The 22,621-nt window shown below is 36.4% G+C and overlaps 2 protein-coding genes across 19 annotated transcripts in view; one reads left to right on the forward strand and one right to left on the reverse strand.

Annotated features, from left to right (window-relative positions):
• ST7L (suppression of tumorigenicity 7 like) overlaps window positions 1–22,621 on the forward strand; it is a 151,705-nt gene that overhangs the window by 57,629 nt on the left and 71,455 nt on the right. For 12 of the 17 annotated variants that reach the window (XM_082379970.1, XM_082379962.1, XM_082379955.1 and 9 more), the window contains 3 exons: window positions 156–306; window positions 3,304–3,396; window positions 8,497–8,636. In XM_082379970.1, coding sequence (XP_082236096.1) covers window positions 156–306; window positions 3,304–3,396; window positions 8,497–8,636 — 384 coding nt within the window. Of the gene's footprint in view, window positions 1–155; window positions 307–3,303; window positions 3,397–8,496; window positions 8,637–14,723; window positions 14,787–21,747; window positions 22,101–22,621 lie in introns of those variants that run through there. The other 5 variants (XM_082379965.1, XM_082379964.1, XM_082379966.1 and 2 more) reach the window with 5 other exon arrangements.
• WNT2B (Wnt family member 2B) overlaps window positions 1–22,621 on the reverse strand; it is an 84,013-nt gene that overhangs the window by 35,225 nt on the left and 26,167 nt on the right. The window lies entirely within an intron of this gene.

Below are 22,621 nucleotides of genomic sequence, written 5' to 3' on the forward strand. Positions count from 1 at the left end.
GACCTTCATGTCATTTCAACTAGCTTAATGTTTGTTTGTTTTTTAAATCAAATTAACTTTATAAAATTTGAATCTACACTTCTGTGGATGTTTGAATTTAGCATACTTTTTCTTTTTTTCTGTGGTGTGTCTATGTGTGTGTGTTATTTTTCTAGTATTTACTAGAGATGAAAAGTCTCATTTTACCTCCAGAACACATTCTGAAACGGGGCGATAGTGAAGCAATTGCCTATGCTTTCTTTCATCTTCAGCACTGGAAGCGAATAGAAGGTGCTCTTAATCTGTTACAGTGTACATGGGAAGGCAGTAAGTATTCTTTTCCAAATGCAACACTAATCTTTCTGACTAATTATTCCATTCACAGGCAGTCTTTTTGTAATGAGATTGTCTGCGTTTCTTTAAGGACTTGTTCAGATTGGTTTCAAAGTGAACTCAGTGGTGTTTATTGGTATACTGGTAGAAGAAACGTGTAATGTGCTTATATTAATGCCACATTTAGGAAAAACAGAATGAGAAACTGTTTGGGTATTCTGCTATATGTTCACTTAATTTAAATATTTATAAGGAAAGAATGGAAACTTATATCCCTTCATTTATAAGTTTTTTAATGTGGCTAGCTATTGTTCTAATATTTTAAAAATGGGACTTTTTTTTTTTTTTGGTTTTGTTTTGAGATGTGTACAACATGAAACTATTTTCCTCATTACTGATATCAACTCGATTCTTTAAAATTTTTTTTAAATTGTGGTAAAATACATATAACATTAAAATTACCATTTTAAACATTTTAAAATGTACAGTTCAGGGACATACATGTACATTGTTATGCAACCATCACCATTATCCATCCCCCGAATTTTTTCATCACCCCAAAATGAAATTCTGTACCCATTAAACAATAACTCCCCATTCTTCCCTCCTCCCCAGTCCCCTGGTAACCATTCTATTTTCTGTCTCTATGAGTTTGACTACTCTAGGTATCTCATATCAGTGGAATCATACAATATTTAAGGCTGAGTAATAGTCCATCATAAGTTGTATGCAAAATTTTGTTTATCCATTCATCCATCAATGGACATTTGGGCTGTTTCTACCTTTTGACTATTGTGAATAATGCTGCTATGAACGTGGGTGCATAAATATCTGTAAAAGTTCCTGCTTTGTGTTCTTTTGGGTGTATACCTAGAAGTGGAATTGCTAGATCATATAATTTTGTGTTTAATTTTTTGAGGAACCACCATACTGTTTTCTATAGCAGCTGAACCATTTTACATTCCACTAGCAATGCACAGGGGTTTCACTTTCTTTATATCCTTGCCAATACTTGTTATTTCCTGTTTTTTTTGGTAAGAGCATCCTAATGGGTGTGGAATAATATCTCATTTTGATTTTGATTTGCATTTCCCTAATAATTAGTAATGTTGAACATCTTTTTACGTGTTAATTGGCCATTCGTACATTTCTTTGGAGAAGTGGATTATTTTCCACTAACTACCAGATCTCTCATTTGTAACTTCTTAAAATCACCTGTCAATGAAAATTCAAAAATAAATTCAATGTTCATTCACTAAAATTGGTTAACCTCCTCAAAGTTTGCACTGAGGCACCTTTGGGTATTATAGCAAATTCACAAGAGTGCCATGGGATATTTTAAATTTTTAGTAGAAACATAACAATACACCATTCAGACTGTAGCTCTAGATAGTTCATGGTTTCAACATTAGATAGCTCTCCATTCTCTATTTTTTTCAGTGTTGTCATAGCTTTGCAAAGCTGGGTTTTGTTAGTTGCTGTGATTAAAAGCAGTACCACACAAAAATCAGTGTAGAACAGGAAATGAGGATAGTGGTGTCCAATGTGATTCCAAGGTTCGAGAAATTATGCAGTGCCCAACAGGCTCATATATCCCATTAGGAAGAAATGATGGTTATTTAAAAATAAAATAACTATTTTTTCGTTAATTTATGTGTATTTTTTTTTTCAAATCACTGCTAAGTTGTTAGAACAAAAACTTTTGAAGTTGATCAGACCCACTACTTAATAAGTGGAATTGTTAGATATTTCTTTCAGTGTAGGGACATTAATAGCAAATTACTGAGACACGAAGGACACCACATGTCCTTGAACCAAGAAAATTTGGGAACCTCTGCATTAACATCTTGCTGAGGGTCAGACACTGTGCTTGATACTGACAATATAAAGATTAATGAAAGCGGGACTACTAAAACTGAGGAGCTGGATGTTTTGGGGTAATTAGACTTTCTTTGGCTTTTTCTCCAGTAGTCTGTACGCTTCTCAGAACCAGGTGCTCTATCTCATTCACCTTGTATGTGTCTTCAGTGCCTAGTGTTCTGCTTGGCACATAGGAAGTTTTCAATAAGTATATGATTTATTCTGTATTTCATGAATAATCATTTTGATGAATGATTTCCTAGTGCCACTGATTTGCTCTGTGACTTTGGAAAAATCACTATATTTTATTGTAGCAAAACAAAATCCATATTTTAACAAAAGTTTTTAGAGCCAAGGACTAAGGGAAAAACAAAAACCTTATCTCAACTTTGATAGTTGAGTAGGTCAATAAGGATTTCTTCTTTAAGAAGTTTGTAGGAGTTGATGATAATCTAGATGAGAGATGGGTAAACTTTTTCTGTAAAGGGCCAGACGGTAAATATTTAGTTTTTGTGAGCCATAGTCTCTGTCACAACTACCCAACTCTTATAGCATGGAAGCAGCCTTATATAATATATAAACGAACAGGCATGGCTGTATTCTAATAAAATTGTATTTACAAAAACAGTGGGCCAGGTCTGGCCAAAGGTGATCCCTTTAGGTACTTAATTTAGATACTTTGGTGACCCCTGATCTAAATTAAGCTCACAGAAAACTTGGTGACAGCTCACATATGAAGTTAGGAGCCATTGAGAACTCTTAGGTTGCCAGTAGTTATGACTACAACAGTTATGTGATTTCCCTAAGAAGTGGAATTCACACGTGGAGAATTAAGTCTGTTGTGTTTGTGATGAGGAGACTGAGGTAAGAAGGACACAGCTAGTCTTATCATCCATTACTCCCTTTAGTTTTATTTCAGCCAGACCATTCATGATTCTCTATATAGATCTTCTCCTTATTTGTTCCTTTGCGTACTTTGTTTCTTTCATCTAAAATATCTCTCTAAAAAAGAAAATAAAACTCTGTGTGAAAATTTAATAAAAATACGTCTCCAAAATAGCTTTGATTGTAGTAGAGGATGAAAGTGAGATTGAATTGAATGTCAACATATGTATTTTATTTTTCACTCAGCTTTTAGAATGATTCCATACCCACTAGAGAAAGGCCATCTATTTTATCCTTATCCCAGCTGCACAGAGACTGCTGATAGAGAGCTATTACCTCGTAAGTAAATATTCAAGTTTTCCTAAACTTAAAATTAGTTGTGAGATTGTTTTTCATAGTATTCTCCCATTTTAAAAGTACCTCTGGTTGAAATTCAGGATGCTGTTTAAATACTATTTTAGCCACTTCTTGGATATGGTTGCATAATTTAGTTCATTCCTGAATATTTTTTGGGTAAAACCCTGTGCTAGATGCAATGAAGGACACAAAGATTAAAGATATTAGAAAAAAAAAAAGCAGTCATCTTACAAACAATTAAAGAAGAAATAATACCAATCCTTCACAAACTCTTTTTAAGAAATAAAGGAGGAACACTCCCCAACTCATTCTGTGAGACCAGCATTACCCTGACACCAAAATCAGACAAAAAGCATTACAAGAAAGCTATAGAACGATATCTCTCTTGAATATAGACACAAACATCTTCAACAAAATGTTAACAAACTGAATCCACCAACATGTAAAAAGGTTTATATTCCATGACCAATTGGGATTTACCTCACAAATGCAAGGTTGCTTTAACATCTGAAAATGTGATAGAATAAAGGACAATAGATGCAGAAAAGCATTTGACAAAAATCTAACACCCATTCATGATAAAAATTCTGAACAAACTGGGAATAAAAGGGAACTTCCTCAACCTGATAAAGAGCATCTATGAAAAACCCACAGCTAAGATCATACTTAATGGTGAAAGACTGAATGCTTTCCCGCTAAGATCAGGAACAAGACAAGGGTGTCTGCTTTCTTCTATTCAGCATTGTACTAGAGGTTCTAGTTAATGCCGTCAAGCAAGAAAAAGAAATAAAAGGCATTCATGTTCGAAAGAAAGAAGTAAAACTGTCTTTATTCACAGGTGACATGACCTTCTGTGCAAGAAATCCTAAGAAATCCATAAAAATACTATTAGGACTAATAAACAAGTTCAGCAAGGTTGCAGGATGTAATTATACAAAACTCAGTCATTTGTTTATATACCAGCAATGGACAATCCAAAATGAAAATTAGAAAACAGTTCCAATCACAGTAGCATCAAAAAGAACAAACAATTTAGGAATAAATTGAACAAAAGAAGTGTGAGACTTGTGTACTAAAATCCACTAAATACTGCTGAGAAAATCTAAATAAATTTAGAGACAGTCCACGTTTATGGATTGGAAGACCCAGTATTATTCATATGACAGTTCTCTTCAAATTGATCTATAAATTCAATACAATTCCTACAAGTTGACAAGCTGATCCCAAAACTTATATGGCAAAGTAAAGGACCCAGAACAGTCAAAACAATCTTTACAAAGAAGAGTGAAGTTGGAGGGACTATACTTCCCAGTTTTAAAAAGAGCAGTCAAAGAGTCAGGAGGAGAACCAGAAATACATAGGGTTATGATTGCTGAGAGCGTTTTCGTCTAGTTCCTGCTTTCAGGAACCCAAACTTTTGAAAGAATAGTCTGTACTTTTTGTCTCAGCTGCCTTAGCATCCACTCACTCTTTTTCTCTGTGAGCTGGTAAATTTCTGTTTAATTTTCCTTTTTTTAAATTTAACTGATAGGTAAGTATGCTGAAAGTTATGAACGCTAGTTTCCTCTTATGATATCAATCTATACCACAGTTTTTACAATTCTGGGTCCTTTAGAACTGAAGTCTAGGAAGGAAAGTTGCATTTTTACAACATCAGACTTAATGAGCTGAAAAGTTCAAACAGATAGATAAAAATTTAGGGGAGATTATGGAAGTTGAGTATGCTGATATTTTTCTCCCAGGGTTTTTTATTTTTGAGTATGTTGCACACATCCGTGTGTGTGTATGTAGGTGTGTATATGCTTAAATATTTTATTATTTAATCTATTTAACATATACATACATAGCCTTTATATTTTGTATGTCTACATATATGGGGCTAAGATATATTTGTAAGTTATATATAATATGTATATTATTAAATATATATGTTATATAAATAGTAAATGTTGCAGGCATTCTTTGGGTATAAGAGAGCCACTTGAAACTAGCTTTAAAATAAAGAGAATTTGTTGGAAGAAGACTGGATTATCTCAAGGAACCCAAAGGCAACAATTATAGTTGCACCTCAGAAGAGACTAGAACCAGAAACTAGAAGGCTATCAGGATTTCCAGGAGTCAGTTATCTGTATATCTCTGTCGCTGACTGCCTTTTTCAGCCTCTCCTATTCTCACTTTCTTTTTTTTTCATTCCCCAACTCTATCTTTTCTTTGTATGAGCTCTCATTTCTGCTTCTCTCAGTGTATGCTTCATTTTTATATCTTAATCTTTGCAGTTCGGCTTTCCCTTCTTAGACACTCATGTAGCCAAACTTGATACCCCCGTGCAGCTCTAAGTTTACATGTCATCAGTTCAGGCAAATAATACAGAATGAAGAATATCTCAATCCCACTTCTAAAACTTCTGGGAGAGTAAATCACATTTACCAGGTGTTCATCCCTGATCCAATCAGCTGTGGCGCAGGGACAGGATCAGGTCATGCAAACAAAATTGCCAAAAATATCTCATTCCCTCTGCATCTCTCTGCATCACAAAACTGACTTGGGAGTCATCATTTTCTAGGCATGAATGAGATCACTAAGGGAAACTGTAAAGAGTGTGAGAAGTAAACTAAGGGTGAACCATGATGAAAATGTCTAAGGGATGTGTGGCCAATAAGGAGTCAGAAGATTCAGTGAAGGAGTGGTCAGAGAAACAGGACAAGAACCAGAACTAGATATCCTAGAAACTAAGAGGAGGAAAAAATTTCCAAGTGAGGAGGAGTATCCGAGGTATTTAGTAAGATAATTACTGAGAAGAATCCATTGACTTCAGCAATTAGAAGGTCATTAGTGTTAGAAATTTTTCCTTTCCTATTACGGTGGTGATAGTAGGTATTGTTTTTCCATTTTAATGGGAACAAGGATATTTAAGGCAAAGGAACGAATCTTTAATTGCGGAACATCAGTATACAAGAGTGTATTATGTTAGGCTAATACATTTAGCCTAAAATTATGCCCCCCCCTCCAATCGTTACAGAGGTTGCCTGATATAAGGCCGTCTTTCATAGTTAATGTGAATAAAATCAAGGTTGTTATTGTTATGTATTGTCAGAGCCATAGGCTATAAGAAGAGAGCTTGCTCTTTGGCAGGGCTTTATTATTTCTAGGGTTCTACTCATTTGCAAATTCTAGAAGGTAGGAGAGGAGGGATATTCTGGGGGTTTTAGTTTGATTATATTGTATATTCTTAGAGTATTTTTTCTGTCTCTGACTATGATAGAATGAACAAATTTTTAATAATGTGGAGTTTTAATACCCAGGAGTACTTAATGTTTTTTGTTTTCAATTCTCCTTCAACCTTGGTATGACTTACAGCATTCTGGAATTTGCTTATGAACCTCATAAGTTCAGACTTGAACTATTCCCTTAGTTCACATAGCTATTTAGTTGTCTTTTATGCCTCCTGATAAATTTTTCTCTACAAGCCAGTGATGAAATTTGAACTTTACTTCCAAGGGAGTGTTTCTGTACTAGTCATCCATTATTTTGATGTATTAGCCAAACATTGACTGACAAATGAATCTACAGAAAGCAATCCAAAAAGAAATAATTGGATCTCTCCTACAGTATAAAAATTTCACATTTTAGAAAATTATCCTATTAAAGCTATATAGTTTTCTACCTTATAAAATAAGAATAATACTATCTATCTCCTAGAGTTATTGAAAAAAATTAAACTAATATAAATTAAAGCACTTTGTGAGCCACAAAATGCTACAGTTTAATTAATATTATTAATTGTGCTGTCTCTCACATGAAAACAATTATAGTAACCATTGGCACATATAAGTATTTGTTCCCTGCCTTTGCAAATATGGCTTGTATCTTTTGATTTGCTGGAAGAAGTTGGCCTCTAATGGCTGAGGGACAGAGCAGGAGGAACTGCTGCTTTTTTGGGTGCTGAAAGCACAATGTTGTCCACAGCTTCTAATGTTTCTAATTTAAAAAAATTCAGACTTGGTGTGCTTTTACTTTAAACATGACTCAAGGCTCTGGAAATTTTCTGGATTTTTAATGAGTTTGCTTTTTGGTATATACTTTCTGAAGATAGTGTAACACTTAAAAAAAATTCCTGGCTACTGAAGGAAACTTAGGTGTAATCTTCCCTGTGAATCATTATGTTTTAAAAAGTTAAATTTATAGCTGACCTCGATTCAGCACTGAATTAGTCATTCCTTACTTATGCAGGATATTACATCAGGAATTCCTAGGTTTGTGTCCAACCCTAAGCAGTCAACTGAAGTCCCAGAATAACTCTCAGTTTAACAGACATTTACTGAGTACCTACTGTCTGCCAGTCACTGTAATAGGCTCCTCTCAGCATTGTTATTCAAGTATTTTCAAATTTCAAATAACATAAAACTACCTGAATACTATTGGTAATGAAATATCCAATCATTAGAAAAATAATACCTGAGTAAATGTGCAAATGTGGTAAAATAAGACAAGGGACTCCATTTATGTTCAGAATCCTAGGGCTTTGGTGTTCTGGTTAGATTTTTACAGTGCTCAATGAAATGCCACATATAGGACACTTATTAATAACTGGGTAAAATTGTTAACTGATTGTTCTGGTAAATCTCCAACCACACGTCTGTCTCTTGATCTCTATACTTATCTCTGAGCTCCCAAAGATCAAAATTATAACAACACCTTTATAAAGGGCTTAACAGTGTTCATCATAACAACTCCATAGCAACTACTAGAGGGTTTAGCAACTTATTCAAGATCACACAGCTAATAAGTGACAAAGCTCTTTTTCAAAACCACCTCAGCATGACTACAATTACTGTTCTTTCCCACAGTGCCATCCTATTCCCAGTTCCTGACAGTCATCTGGCTATGTAGGTGTGCTGTTGATGCTAGAGAAAATAATGGATAATAATTTCCTTCTCCCTTGCTTGACCAGAGACTTCTTGTTCTTTTTTTAAAAAACGTTTTCCTTTTTAGTTTTTATACATGGATTTCATTTGAAAATATTAAAACTGGCTTACACTGTATTCTGAAATAAAATCCATTTCTGTCTTTTCTCCCTTGCAGCGTTTCATCATGTCTCTGTTTACCCAAAGAAGGAGCTTCCTTTTTTCATCCATTTCACAGCAGGACTGTGTTCTTCTACAGCAATGATAGCTCTTCTCACACACCAGTTTCCTGAAATCATGGGTGTTTTTGCTAAAGCTGTAAGTATGATCTCAAGGACTTGTGCAGAGTATTTGTAAAACACACAAGAAACCATCTCTGATCTGTTTGTGCTAAACCAGCTGAGCAGTGAAGATATTTGTTATAGTAAATTACAGGAATTGATTTGTAAAGTTGCTGCCATAAATATGTTAAACATAAGATTTTGGTGATTTGAGCTGTATTTTTGTTGCTTAGAAGTTTAGAGAATACAATGGCATAACATTATAAAGTTGGTCTTTGTAGATCACTTTTGGTGGTAAGCATAGCCCTTGTTACTAGCTAAAGAATAATCCACCCCTTTTAAATGCATTTTCTTTGGCATTTAAAAAAAATCCCTTGTTTTGTACAGAAGCCTTTTGATTTTTCCATTTAAATGAAATCATTAATTCTCAGGATTTGGTGAATGTTAAATTCAAGAGTGCAACTAGGATGAAGAATAAGTAGGTAAGGTGGGACAGTTGTGACATTTGCCCTGGGTTCAGAGTGTGCCTCTTTACTCAAAATTTCTCCCTGTTTTTATATCTACATGTTCTTATTGATCTCCCAACCTTGGGTGCAGAACCATGTACAGACCTTTATTTTTATTTTTACCCTTTAGTTTTGAACTGCTTCCCCATTTCCGGACCCAGGTCCAGAAAGTATTTGAGGACTGATATTAGAGAGAGTATCCCATGATTATTTACTTTTCTACATAAACCTGTTAATTAATATCACTGGCTCAAAGCAAAATTACCAAAGATAAGTCCCTGTAAGTCTCCAAGCCTTTTAAAAAATGTGTCTTGTATATCTTTGTATTTTTACCAACTAATAAGAATTCAAACCCAAAAAGAAAATGTTAATTCATTATATTTCCAAATAGAAAAGCACTGAGAACCATAGAAATACTAGGCCTTACTTGGTAATGTAATTTCTATATTTTTGTCTATGTGCCTCCATTCTAACTCCCTGTTGCCTCACACTTTCTTTTCCTGCATTAAGAGTTTATTTTGTGCCTTAAAGATTAGTTGGTTTTCTTCTGACACCAGTAGTAAGAGCACTGGTTTCTCTTTTTCCCTGAAGGTCAATTGTATAATGTGTTAAGTTGCCACTGGCTGTAGGCCTAGGAGTCTGAGACTACACTTGATTCTGGGTTAGGCTTCAAGAAGGATGACTTTTTACTGTTGTTCAGGGAGCATAGATATTTGGGTTGGAAACTGACTCTTCTGCTTCCTTTTAGCATAAGAAGAAAGCTTAGTGATCATACCATAACTCTGTTGCTTGCAATGGTGCTGACTGGGGAGCGAGTGTGTCTCAAACTGAAATGACTTCACAGTGTAATCTGGCATGGAAAAAAATGGACTAGACAGAGAATCTTGTCAATTTAACAACCGGAAAAAAATATGCAGCTGTGTATTTGAGATCACAGGAAAGCAATGGGAGAGATGGTCCTTGGGTTTCTCTCAGGGCAGTGGGAAGGAGATAAAACAGAGAGAGGAGGAAGATCTAGAATCTGGAGTAGAGATGTAGTCATTGTTAGTAGTGTACTTCCATGAGGTACTGGCTAAAATTAATGTGGCGTGTACTCACTGTTTGCTCTATTCATCAGTGTTAGTATATATATAGTGTCTGCCTTTACCTAAGAGATCTCTGATGCACCCGAAGAGCCTTTAAGATTGCATAGCACAAGCTCCTAGCAGTGTCCGAGAATGAATAATTATACATTTGAAAGTGGAAGCTTCTTTTTTAGACCAAAAGTTATTAGTTTACTGTGATTCTAGTTGATGAACAATAAACAGGCATTTGTTTACTATCTTTTGGTATTTGTTGGTAGTGTATAGTGTTTAAAATGTGCCTGACAGCAAACTTTTACAGCCACGTTTTATCCCCGTGGCCTTTACATGTACATTTTAAATTCCTAAAAGTTAAGTATTTACTGAAAGTACCTGCAGACCGATATTTGTTATGCAGCAGTTCCAAGGGCAGTTTCCATTTAAGAATTAATGGGAAATGATTATAGTATAGGCAGGCTCCAGCTTATAAACTCAATATACAAATACCTCAACAGACAGACAGCAAGAAAACTAGAGGCTCAAATTCTGCTTCTTCACCATTTAATATAGTGTGGTCTCTGCCCCAGGAGCATTACCATCACCCAGGAACTTGTTAGAAATGCAGAACCACAGGCACCACTCCAGCCTTCCTGAATCTGCATTTTAACAAGATCCTCAGGTGATCCTATGTACACATTTAAAACTTGAGAAGTCCTGCTTTACTCTACCTGCAATAAGAAGAATTTAGAATTCCTAGATAGTGCCACCTTATCAAGGTGGAGAAGGGGTAGGATTGTAGAGTCGTTATGAACATAGGCTCTGGAGCCAGACTGCTTTGCTTTGGATTCCAGCCCTGACACTTATTGGCTGTGCCACCTTGGGTAAGTTGCTTAACCTTCCCCCGCCACCCCGCATTGTAAAATGAGAATAGTACTACCTCATGGGTTTCTGTGAGGGTTAAATGAGTTTAAAATTTATCAAGTGTTTAGAACTGTGTCTGCTGACAGTAAAAACTAGGTGTTAGCTGTTGTTGCCATCGTCGTCATCATCATCACCAAAGTGCAGCTATAGTGGGAAGCCCTACCCCCTTCATGTTTGGAGGAGCCATGTTCTACTAGTAAAATCAAAATGCATTTTTCCATAGAAATGGTGGTTAAGTATCATTTAAACAATACTATTAGTACTATACTTCTGGTACATTATGTGTACCAGAAAGTGGAGAAATGTTTCAAATTCTAGGCACTAGGCACTAGCAAAGTGCCTTATAGAGCAGAACCAATTGATAAGTTGCAAATTGCCTGTGTTAAAATTTTCAGTTAGGTCAGATATTTGATAGTCAGGTACAGTATCAATGAAGTACAGAAATCAATGAATCTTTGAAACATATTTGTTCTTCTATTTAGTAAGGTAAAGCAATTTAAGAAAATTTCCTAAGTTCCTTCCATTGTTGCCATTGTCTCTTCCTCATCTAATATCTTTTTGTATTAGCTCACATGCTAGAGCAAATTCAGTTTGAATTTGTTAAAATGCATTTGTTACAAAAATTGCCTTTTTGTGAAGCAAGGCACTAGGGATTAATGATTTTTAATAATCCTCACTGAACATCAGGTTTAGATAAATGGAAGGGAATGCACTAGAATGGTCCGTGGTTTTAGTGCCCCTTCTTCTTTTGCATGATATTAAGCTATATGGAAGAAGACTTCATTTTCAGCAAGTTAGGACTTTTTCCTGATTTTTCTCCTCGCCGGACATTAGACATAGAGCAATGAAAAAAAAAATTGTATAAATTCCTGGAGATGTGGAATGTGCTGATATCAGAGCTGATATTCTCTAAGACCAGAATTCCTGAAAAAGGAAAAATTGCTTTTAAGTGGTAGGTCACTTTCTCACCTGCTTTGAAGCCTGCCGGGTTAAATATGAGAGTTCAAAGTAAGGGTAGCCAGCAAACCAATGAACTGGAATCTGATTCTGCTTATCTGAAAGGCGCTTCTTTATTTAAGAGCAGCACTGCCCTCTCCTTAGAGAACCAATCTTCATCTACTCTGGCCTCTTTCATTTCTCTCTTGCAAGAAAAGCTTTCTTCTTAGTAAGCCTTGGGAGGCCATATTACAACAGTGAAAAGACTGAAGATGGTCTTTGGGAATTTCATTAACTTACTGATAAATTCAGGCTTCTGGCATGTGACTTTTTAGTGCTTTGAATTCACAAGTGTGTTTGAATATAAAAATCCCTAGTTGCGTTTTAACTAAATGGGGCAGACTTTGCAATGTTGGCAGAAAAGATGTTATGGGTAAAGACAGAAATCAGAAAGATTCCCAAATAAATTGTTTGTTTCACTAAGGCAAAACTTGGTTAAAATTTGTTTCACTGAACACATATTGTAGCTGTGCTGGGGTGGGAATGGGCCCAGTTTCCACATATTTCTACTAATCTTTATGTGGGAAAATGTGGTTAGACATGCCAGTGATGAATTTCTGAGCAACTCATAATTGGCTGGCTCCACTGTAACTAGGGCCTAACAATCTGCTTGATTAATTCTTTAAGTACTACATTAGCCAAGTTTGCATGATTTCCAAAGATATAGAAGGTCAGATGTTATACTAACAAAAGACCTCTCTACAGAATGTCTCACTGGGATTTCTTCAGTCCCTTCCCAAAAATAATTAACATTTTTCTCCCCAGATTAAATTTTAAAAAATAATAAGCAGATATAAATGCTTATTGTCTTTTACTGAACAGCGACCAGAACTTTTGAGAAGGTTTGTCCACAATTATCATTTTTTGCAGGGCAAAGATTGTCTTCATAACTAGGGGAGTTGATAGACAATTGTAACCATATATTGATATATACCAGTAGAAAAAAATATATATATATATTAATTTAATTAATTTAATTAATTTATTTTTGACTACATTGGGTCTTCGTTGCTGCGTGTGGGCTTTCTCTGGTTGGGGCGAGTGGGGGCTACTCTTCGTTGCGGTGCATGGGCTTCTCATTGCGGTGGCTTCTCTTGTTGCGGAGCACGGACTCTAGGCGCATGGGCTTTAGTAGTTGTGGCGTGCAGGCTCAGTAGTTGTGGCTTGCAGGCTCTAGAGCGCAGGCTCAGTAGTTGTGGCACACGGGCTTAGTTGCTCCGCAGCATGTGGGATCTTCCCAGACCAGGGCTCGAACCTGTGTCCCCTGCATTGGCAGGCAGATTCTTAACCACTGAGCCACCAGGGAAGCCCGAAAAAAAATATTTTTAAAGGTTCCTAATTTTCCATTGTCATAACCAGTGATGTGAAATCTGTTCATAGGTAAAAGATTTTTTTAATATTCTTCATCTGACTTTATTAATACTAAAAACCTATGAGAGTTACATTCTTCTTTATTAAATACATAGGGCCCCATTTAGAAATTAAACTGACAATTAAAATGTTGCTTTACTTTGTTTGAAAATGGATTATTTTCAAGAACTAATATAGTTTTAAAAACATTCTGAATTGTAACTAAACTTAAATTCCTGTAAAATACTCTTCTATAACCATGCTGTTTCCACAGTAATATAGCTGAGGTATTTCCCAGAGAGTATCCTGATAATAAAATGAGCCTATTGTGACAGGTCAAAAATTTTAAATGTTTACACTTTTGTTCCGTTGTTAGTGCTGCTAAAGTCTTTATTTGGGCAGTCTGGCATATTCCAATTTTGATTTTCTGAATTAACTGGGATATTTGTAGCAAGAGAAAAGTTGTTCTCTACTTTTTATAAGGGTAATTTCTCATGCTTCATCCTCATTGTTCTCCTTCAAAAAGAACCAGAATGAGAAATTTATGAAATTGCTAATGTTCTTCTTTATCCAAATTTTCTAAGTACTGAACTCTTCAAAGGCAAAAATAATAATAATAATAATAAAAGTTAGGGCAATGCACTTTTTAATGCATGTCTGTATCCCTTCCCCAGGATTTAATTCAGTTTTGAAGTTTGTGGAAAGCACCCTCTTTCCCTATTAAACATGTGCTTGACAAGTATGAAGTTCACAAAATCTCTCCCTGAATTTATTTGGCAGTATATTTAATCATCTTTTCCCCCCTCAAAGTGAAAGTCTCAGTGCCAAAGTCTAAGATATCCTGTCACTAATTTCTACTAATATATTTATTGTTAATTATTAGCACTTGAGGCAAATGGACTGCATAGCAGTTTTTAGAAGAGCTGTGCCCAGATATTGATGTAAATCACTCATTCCAAACCCATTACACTAGTGGTATTAGAATTCATATTAGGAAACCTACTGGGTTTTGTTTTAGAAAACATCTGTGTTTTGCAGACCCAGCATAATCCTCTAAATGGAGAGAATAATGGGTACAGAGGAAAATTTAAATCGCAAGGAATAGTTATTTTGGCTTTTTTCTTGAGTGGAATTTTGCTCCTTCCCCCACCAATCAAATTTCTAATGCTCAAAAGAACTAAATTAGTGCAACTACTTAATATATTACAATTCTAAACCAAGAGTAACATGGACTTCATTAGTTTTCTTTTTTTAAGAGTTTATACTTACACTGTCATTTATTCTTACCAGAAGCATTGGAGGACAGACTATGATCTTCCAATGTAATAGATGAGGAAGTTTGAGCCGTTAAAGGTAAGAGAGTTCCTTGAAATCACACAATAGATAGCCCTTTAGTCATATATATGCTTGGTTTCAAAAATATGTCACCTTACAACGTATACTAAAACAAGTACAAAAGAATAAATTTCAAACCAAATACAGTAATGCTGAGGGAATATAGACTGATGGAGTGATGATAGTAAATTGGCTTTGCTAGTGTCTTCCCATAGGAGATGAATTTGGAGAAGAGTTTTAAATAAAGAGGCAATGTGGATTGTCAGAAAATAGAAAAGGCACTTAGATTGCAGAAGTGCTTAACTGCAAAGGTAGAAGTAGACAAATAAGCTACCTGGAAAATTCTTCATAGTATAAGCCTATTTGATGAACTCTGATGTTTTAAAATAAAGAATGCACATTTGCTTTTCTGTCTTCAAACTGATTCACTTTAATTTCATTCCTGTTCTGGCTAGTAAACCACTTAAGAAAGAACACTGTTTGATCATTTATACCACATACTCACACAACTGTATAAAGAACTTCAGCCTTTCTAACTGTCTGAAATGTGCAGTAATACTGAAGAAACAGTAGGCACTCATTTGTAGTGATTCAGAGGGAATTTACTTAACTCTTTGAAATGGTAAAAAAAAAAAAGTCTTAATATAAACTACAAATCTATATCTTATGTTTCAACATCACTCTTCTTTCAAAATCAAAGGTGAAGTTTGTGAAGGACTGTGAGGGGAAGTTTAACTGAACAGAATAAACTTTTGGTCTAAAATAACATAACTCGTGGGGCTTTTTTGTTTGTTTTGTTTTGCTAAAGTGGGATTTTTAGGTAGCAGATGTACTTCTAGCAGTTGTAACAATACATCGGAAACTTCGATGTGTTCCTTAATGTCGATGAGGCCTCAATGAAAGATTGGGTGTTAATGGCAGTCTATCTGAATTTGAGGAAAAAATAATCTTAGTTCTGTAATAATATTAAGATTGCCTTATGTCCATCTCGACAGCCAGCTTCAAGAAAAGAAATTATTTGGGCTTCAGGTGATGCTCAACAAAATTAAGAGAACTGATATTCAGAGAATTCAGACCACGTAATCACCCTTTAACCTCATCCTGTAATTTCAAGCGTTCTGGAAATGAAATGTATATGTACTATTCAAAGTGTAGAAAAGAGCTATATTCCCATTGAGCACTCTTGCATATTACAAATAGGATATACAGAGAAAGAAGCAGTTTGGGGAAGAATTTAAGAAGGGAACATACTCTCATACTCTTTGTTAGGAACATGCCAGCTCTTGTTTTCATCTATTCAGTATGCTGGAGTCCCGGTTTCTTTCTGATGCCAGAGTTCAAGCTTTTACTCCCAGGTAGCAGCAGGTTTACAATTAAATTTTAATCCCTCAGTGTTGTTAAACTCCTACCTAGAGTATAGCCACAACTATTCTTGGCAGACAAATACACTGCTGTTTTTCCTTCAGTCACAGTGAGATAGAAGAATGTTCTCTGGTTGGGGCGTGGATGAAGGCACTTTACTAATCTTATACATAATTCATCCTTGGTTGCTGGGGATTCAAAGTTGAAACTCTGCCCTCTGATAAAATTCAGATGGATTTTTTATTTACTTGACTGTGTGATCCCTTTGGGATTTAGTCCTTATTGGGAGCCCAGGGATTCTAATTCAACAAAGCCCTAGCTGTGTAGACTTTTCTTATTAATTTGCTCTTGGTGTATTTTAGCTTTTATAATACTGACTCTAAAAAAATCCAAAACCAAAAACCTGCACTAGAACATGCAGTTCAGAATCCTGGATACCCTGAAAAGATTCTTGTTTCAGTACTGGCTTATTGAATGAAAAGACTCCAGTAGGGCTTATCTTAATTTGTTTTCAAAGTTTAATTTTTAAAGAGCCTCAGCATTTAAAAATATGTTAACTATTATTCTTTAACATGCTATAGTATGGTAATGATTATCCTGTAAAATACTGTAAGTTTTTGATGTTTGAATTCATTATATTCAGATGTTACTACCAATGAATTTGTTCATCATTCATTCGTTCATTCAAGGAGCAGATATTTATTGGGCACCTTTATGAAATATAAAATGCAATCCCTGTTCACAAATAACTCAGTCTATTGGTAGAGGGTTTAAGGTAGGCAAGACATGTATTAGTGTAAGACAGAGGCTACTGCCATAACAGTAGATTAGGTCATCCTTGCGGATTTATTCATTTGACTAGAAGTGACTGATGAGTTATTTTCACATGCCTCACATAAGATTTAGTGACCCAAAAAAGTCAATCTAGACTGATAGAGGCTTTTTCCTTTCAGTCAAACAAGAGGAAATAGAAGGAGGTCTCTTTATTTTATTCTTTTTCAGATATCAGACGTGAAAGACTTTCATCTTTACACATAAATGATGAAGTTTGTGTTTTTGTAAACAGCAGTATTCATTATGTTCATCTGAATAGTTTAGAATTTATTAAAAAATGAAGTGCTCCACAACTCAAGATTGAAATAAGAAATGTCACCCCTCAGATTCATATAGTAGCTGCCGTAAGACTAAAGCCTACTATACTCATTCATTTTTATCTTTGTCTTTTATATCCTCTCATTCCTAATAATGACAGATTAATAAGGGCTAAGGACCATCCTGGTTTAGAAAATGAAAGTGTGATGTCAGAAGCAGAATGGGACAGCAAAGAGTTAGGACTAAAATCATGTACCTCTGTGGACATGTGAGAAAGAAAGGGAAAGAACCACTCAGAATTTCCCAGCGCCCACTGTTCATGTCAAAGCTGTACCCTGCAGTGACTGATTCTGAAAATATATCAGGTTAATTAAGAAAAATAATAAAAGGATATTGGATTAAGGTACTAAAAAAAGCTGCCTTTTCCCTCTCTTCCAAGCTGAATTTTGCTGATCAATTCTGAATCCTGGATAATTCTACATTTTTACAGGGGGAACTGCCAAGATTTTCTCTCTAAACAACTGAAAAAGATTTCCTGTCTTTATTGGGCTCAGTCAAGTATACGTACTGACTGGATCATAGGGGATATGACCTTGAAATACATATTAAAATATTTTAAAAAAATAGGTACAGAACCTGTCCTTGGGGAATTTATACTGTTAGGCATGTAATCATTAGATATGGTAAAATGATGAAAGTATATTTAGTAGAAGAGTAGGCCCAAGGCTGTACTAGAGGGTCGAAGAATATACTGATTTAACGCATTGTGGCAGCAGAAGAAAGAAAGTGGGATGATTTGAACACAGACTTACAGGCAGAAGACTGCAGATCAGGCTCTGGAGTTAACTGGTAATTGTTACTTCTCTAGCAATTTATCTGAGCTTGCTATATTTTCTGGAATAAGTGGAAATTATTATTCTTTGGGTAGATGAACAGAACATACACCTCCAAATAATGAATTAGATGCATGATGCTATCTTCCATTTCAGAAGTCTGATTAGTAACATGCTGGTAAGGAGGCGCATTCATATTTCTGGGTTGTAAGGAGCCCACTCTCATCCATTCACCTGTGTTCCCGTTTATACTAGGCTGTGTCTGCTAACATTAGGTCTCTAAAGAAAGACTTAGGTAAACTCCAGACCCCCAAAGTTCCTGTGAACTACCTCCTACTCCCATAGGACTTCAACAAAGATAATGAACACTGTTTTTTTAACTTTTATCTTTCACATGGCATTTAGAGTAGTGATACCTCATTTGGTCTCAAGCTCCATATTGAATTATTTTTAAAAAAATTGCTTTGGAGTAGTAACTTTTCCCTGGTTGCTTAACCAGTCATACAAGTTGAGACCTCTGTCTCTATGCCTGTTTTATAATAGCTGCTCTGGGAGAACAGATGAAAAATAATAAGTTAGTAAGATATTTTATGAGTATTGAGATCCCTTCCATTCAGAAATGTAAATAAAATAACCAGCATGAGCAATCAGCTTATGTCAGATTCCATGGGTTTATGTTACATAGGGAAATTATAGTGCAACCTGAAACATGCTTCTTAATGAATTCATAGTGGTGTCACAGTTGAATGTAAACCCTTGAGCTTTTCTATTGTGAAGGGTTTCAGAAATCACCTTTTATAAACTGCCTAGGGGAGGAGGAAAAAACCAAGATGATACCAACAAATGCTATCACTTAAATGGTTGCCTCCCTTCCAGCACTAACTAAATTGTGCCAGTTAAGTAAAGCAGAAATTTAAGATACTGCTCACCTTTTGGCTTATTCAATGTTCATAAATATAATTTATATATATACATATATATGTATAAACGCATATATGTATATATACACACACACATACATTTCAATATTCTGTTTTTGAAAGTGGCGCCAGGAAAATGCCGTGGAAGAACAGGGTTGCCCTTGCAGTTTTTGTCATCAGAGGTGAGGAAAGTTCAGTTAGGAAACTTGGCAGAAGCCCGATAAATAGCTCTGTTTTTACCTCCAACAAGTGCAAGAAGCCAGAGACCTAATTCGAAGTTTATGAAATCGGAATTTGTATCATGTCTTTGGCTGTTGTTCTAGCACCCTGTAGTACACCAGAACTATCCTCTCACTTATTAGTAAACTGATTTTGCAGTCCCTAAAGCTCTTTCATAGCTCTCTTCCTATTCAGTATGACCGCAGCTACGGTGAATGTGCTAGCCTCAAAAGTCCAGTATGCCAAACAGGATATAGGGGACCAGTCAAGTTTTAAGTTTGAGAGTCAGGGAAAGAAACATGTATTTTCTATTTTAAAGAATTCCTTTTTTACATTCTAATTTCTTAAGAGTTTGGCTTGATTTGTGTCAGGTTCTGGGCCCGTAAGCCTACATTAATGCATCACAGTTCTGGATAGGATATTTGATATCTCTTATTTACCCCAGAATCTCAAATGATAGGGAACTGTGATTAATGATACTTAGCATTTTGTGGGTTTTACAGTGTAGCTCTCTTCTAGTCCCAGTATCTGTAACAAATGGACTCATCCTTGTGTTTTCCCATTGGTGCCTTGGTGTTTACTGACATAGATCAAGATGCTGTGTGGCTCTATAGGGGACTCTGAGCCATTTGACAGTCTGGGCACATGCAGTCACCTCACATTATTTAAGCCCTGATCTCAGCATTCTAATTTCTCTGTATTCTCCAGTGTATATAATATGTACTTGCTTGAAATTCCTTATATATTGCTTGCACATTCTTGCTTCTAAGTTTCAGCATAAACCAGTTCCTTCTATTTAGAATGCCTTCCTCTGTCCGCTCTCAACCAGGACATTCCTTATCTTTTAAAAATCCAGCTCAAAAGCCACCTCCTATAGAAAGCCTGATTAATCTCATTCACCTGATTCCTTTATTCTGAGACTTCTGTTTCTCAGTGTTAAACTGTTTTGTCTCTTTGTAATTATTGCTTCTGTACATTGTCACCCAGCAAACATAACAGTTCTAGGAATGATGATCCTCCTGCATCCCCATCTTTGTGTGTTACACACAAACATTTTGAAGGCCTACTGACAACCTTTTCAATTTCCCCTGAGTTCTCGTCCACCTTCCATACCCTTTCCCTTTATTCATAGTTACATTCCTGGAGAAACGGGGCATGTGTTCAGGGTTTGGCCTCCACCTTAGCATGTGTATGGCAGCCTGCTGAATAGGTCCCTACAATTGGGCAGGATTTAACCCTTTGGTTTGACAGTCTCTGCATTCTATTCAGACACCTTCAAGAAGTAGACATGAGACCAGGAGTAGAGAAATTTCCACTGAAAGCTCAGTTAGCTTTTTATACAAGACCTCTGAAGCTGCTGTCGTCAGCAGCTCACTCGACACTCTCCTGCTCTGCCTCTTTTCCAGGAGTCAGGGTTAGTTTAAGAAAAAGCCTCTTGCTAGAAGCCATGACCTCGTACTTTTATCCCCTCCATCTGGTGTGCGGCCTCATGGGGCTGTGCTGCTATGCAGGAGGTGAGCAGTGGAATTCTTTAGATGATGACTTCTGAGCCCACATGCGGAGGCAGTGGGGGTGGGAAGCAAGGAGAACAGTGAGAGCCAAGATCGATGGACCAAAAAGTAAGGTTTGTTCTGGGAGAAATCCTAACTATAGGTAGACTGTTTTCATGAGGTGTTCTTCCCCTAGCTCAAATGGGGGCTCAGGTCAGGGAGCTGTAGCATCCCAGATCTATGATTGATGAACATGGTGTTCCTGCAGTTTTCCTTTCTGCCTTCACAGTTGGGGTTCAGGAGTGGGATAGGTAGGATATGTGAGGGCTTATGCCGTCTCTAATGGAATGCATTCCAGGGTTGAACAGGGAAGGGTTCCCCTTACACACATCATCTCTTGGAGCTGCTTTGTCTCACTGTCTCGGACCTAAACAGAAGTCCAGGTTTTGAATGAGGGTGGGAGGAGGGGTTGAGAGCAGCAAAAGTTTTTGATCAAGTGAAAATCTGCTGTCTGCCTCATCTTGCATGGGTTTCTCTGCAGGGTAGATACTCCTTGCCTTGGTGTAGATAAATAGCTTGTCTTGGCTAGAGGTCCCAGGACTTTTACTAGGCTGTGAGTAGGCATCTGGCCTGGGATAGGACAGTTTTTTTTTAAGCACTCTCATTCCCTGTTCTTACTTTCCTAGCCCAGGAGTTGACAGCATTTTTAAAAAGATTGAACTCTCAAAGGAAATTCTAATACATACTTTAAAAGCCCAAAGCTTTAATAACTTCCTCTCATGGCTTCTCATGACTACTTCTGCTCTGTCTACACATTTAGCATCCCTTTAAAAGGATTAGATAAAACTAAAACAAAAATTTAACTGTTAATCTGAAAAAGAGAAAAGGAATAGAAAGAATTAGGAACCAGAGCTGATTAAACATGGACCACTAAATGTAGTATAGTGATCGTTTGGTGGTGGTGGTATTAGTGGCAGAAATGGCAAAAAGGGGGTGCATTGATGAGGTTAAGGAAGGCCTAAGCTGTTCCTTTTGTAAATTCTGTTCATGTATACTCTCCTAGGATATTTTGTATCAATTTCTGTCCTAAAGGTGCTGGGATTCTTGTGCCTCCAGTCCTAGGCACCCTCAGTCTTTGAGGAGAGCACACAGGATTTGAAGTCAGAAGCCCTTGGTTTGAGTTCTGGCTGAGCCACTCAACATCCACAGGACTTTGGACAAATCACAGAGCCTCTCTGAGCGGCACCTGTACAATGAGCGTAATTCCTATCACAGGGTTGGTGAGACAATTACATATAAGCTAAAGTGTTTATACATGAAAAACCTTTTTATAAATATCACAGTTATTCTTGGGGAAGCCCCACCTTGAAAGTTGTCAAATAGAACAGCTGTGGATTAAACTATCTTTCTTATTCACTCAGCTTAGCTTTTCTGTTTGGTCAAGTCTGCTTACTGGGGTTGATGGTGTTGAAGTAAAGTCACCCAATTTTGGCTTCTTTTGGCCAAAGAGAGAGAACTCCCATGCCCAGCTGCTCTATCCATAGACTCGTAGGCAGAATGGAAGTGAGCAAAGGCAAATTTTAAGCCAGAACACTTCAGAGTTAGGGGACAAAAGGGAGAATGCTTACCTTGCTTTCTCAAATCCAGGATGACTAAAACATCTTAAGTAAATGAGGAAGGACCACAAAGTTGCTCAGAGATCATTTAAGCCATAAATGGGAAGTGGAAAAACGTACCTATACCCTCTCTTTTATCACTTTGACCTTTGGGGTCAGGGACAGGTATAGTACTGACACCCCACTGGCCGTTACCTGAAACCTGCCAATCACCAGCTTCTGGGAAAGCTCAGTCTAGTGCAGCAACTGTGACATATTTACCCTTGTAAAGCCACTGCTTGCTCCCCTCTAGTGCCTTTCTCTTGTGGAGATCATCTCTGG

Source organism: Balaenoptera borealis (assembly GCF_965194805.1).
Source record: "Balaenoptera borealis genome assembly, chromosome: 1".
NCBI classification, from domain to species: Eukaryota; Metazoa; Chordata; class Mammalia; order Artiodactyla; family Balaenopteridae; genus Balaenoptera; species Balaenoptera borealis.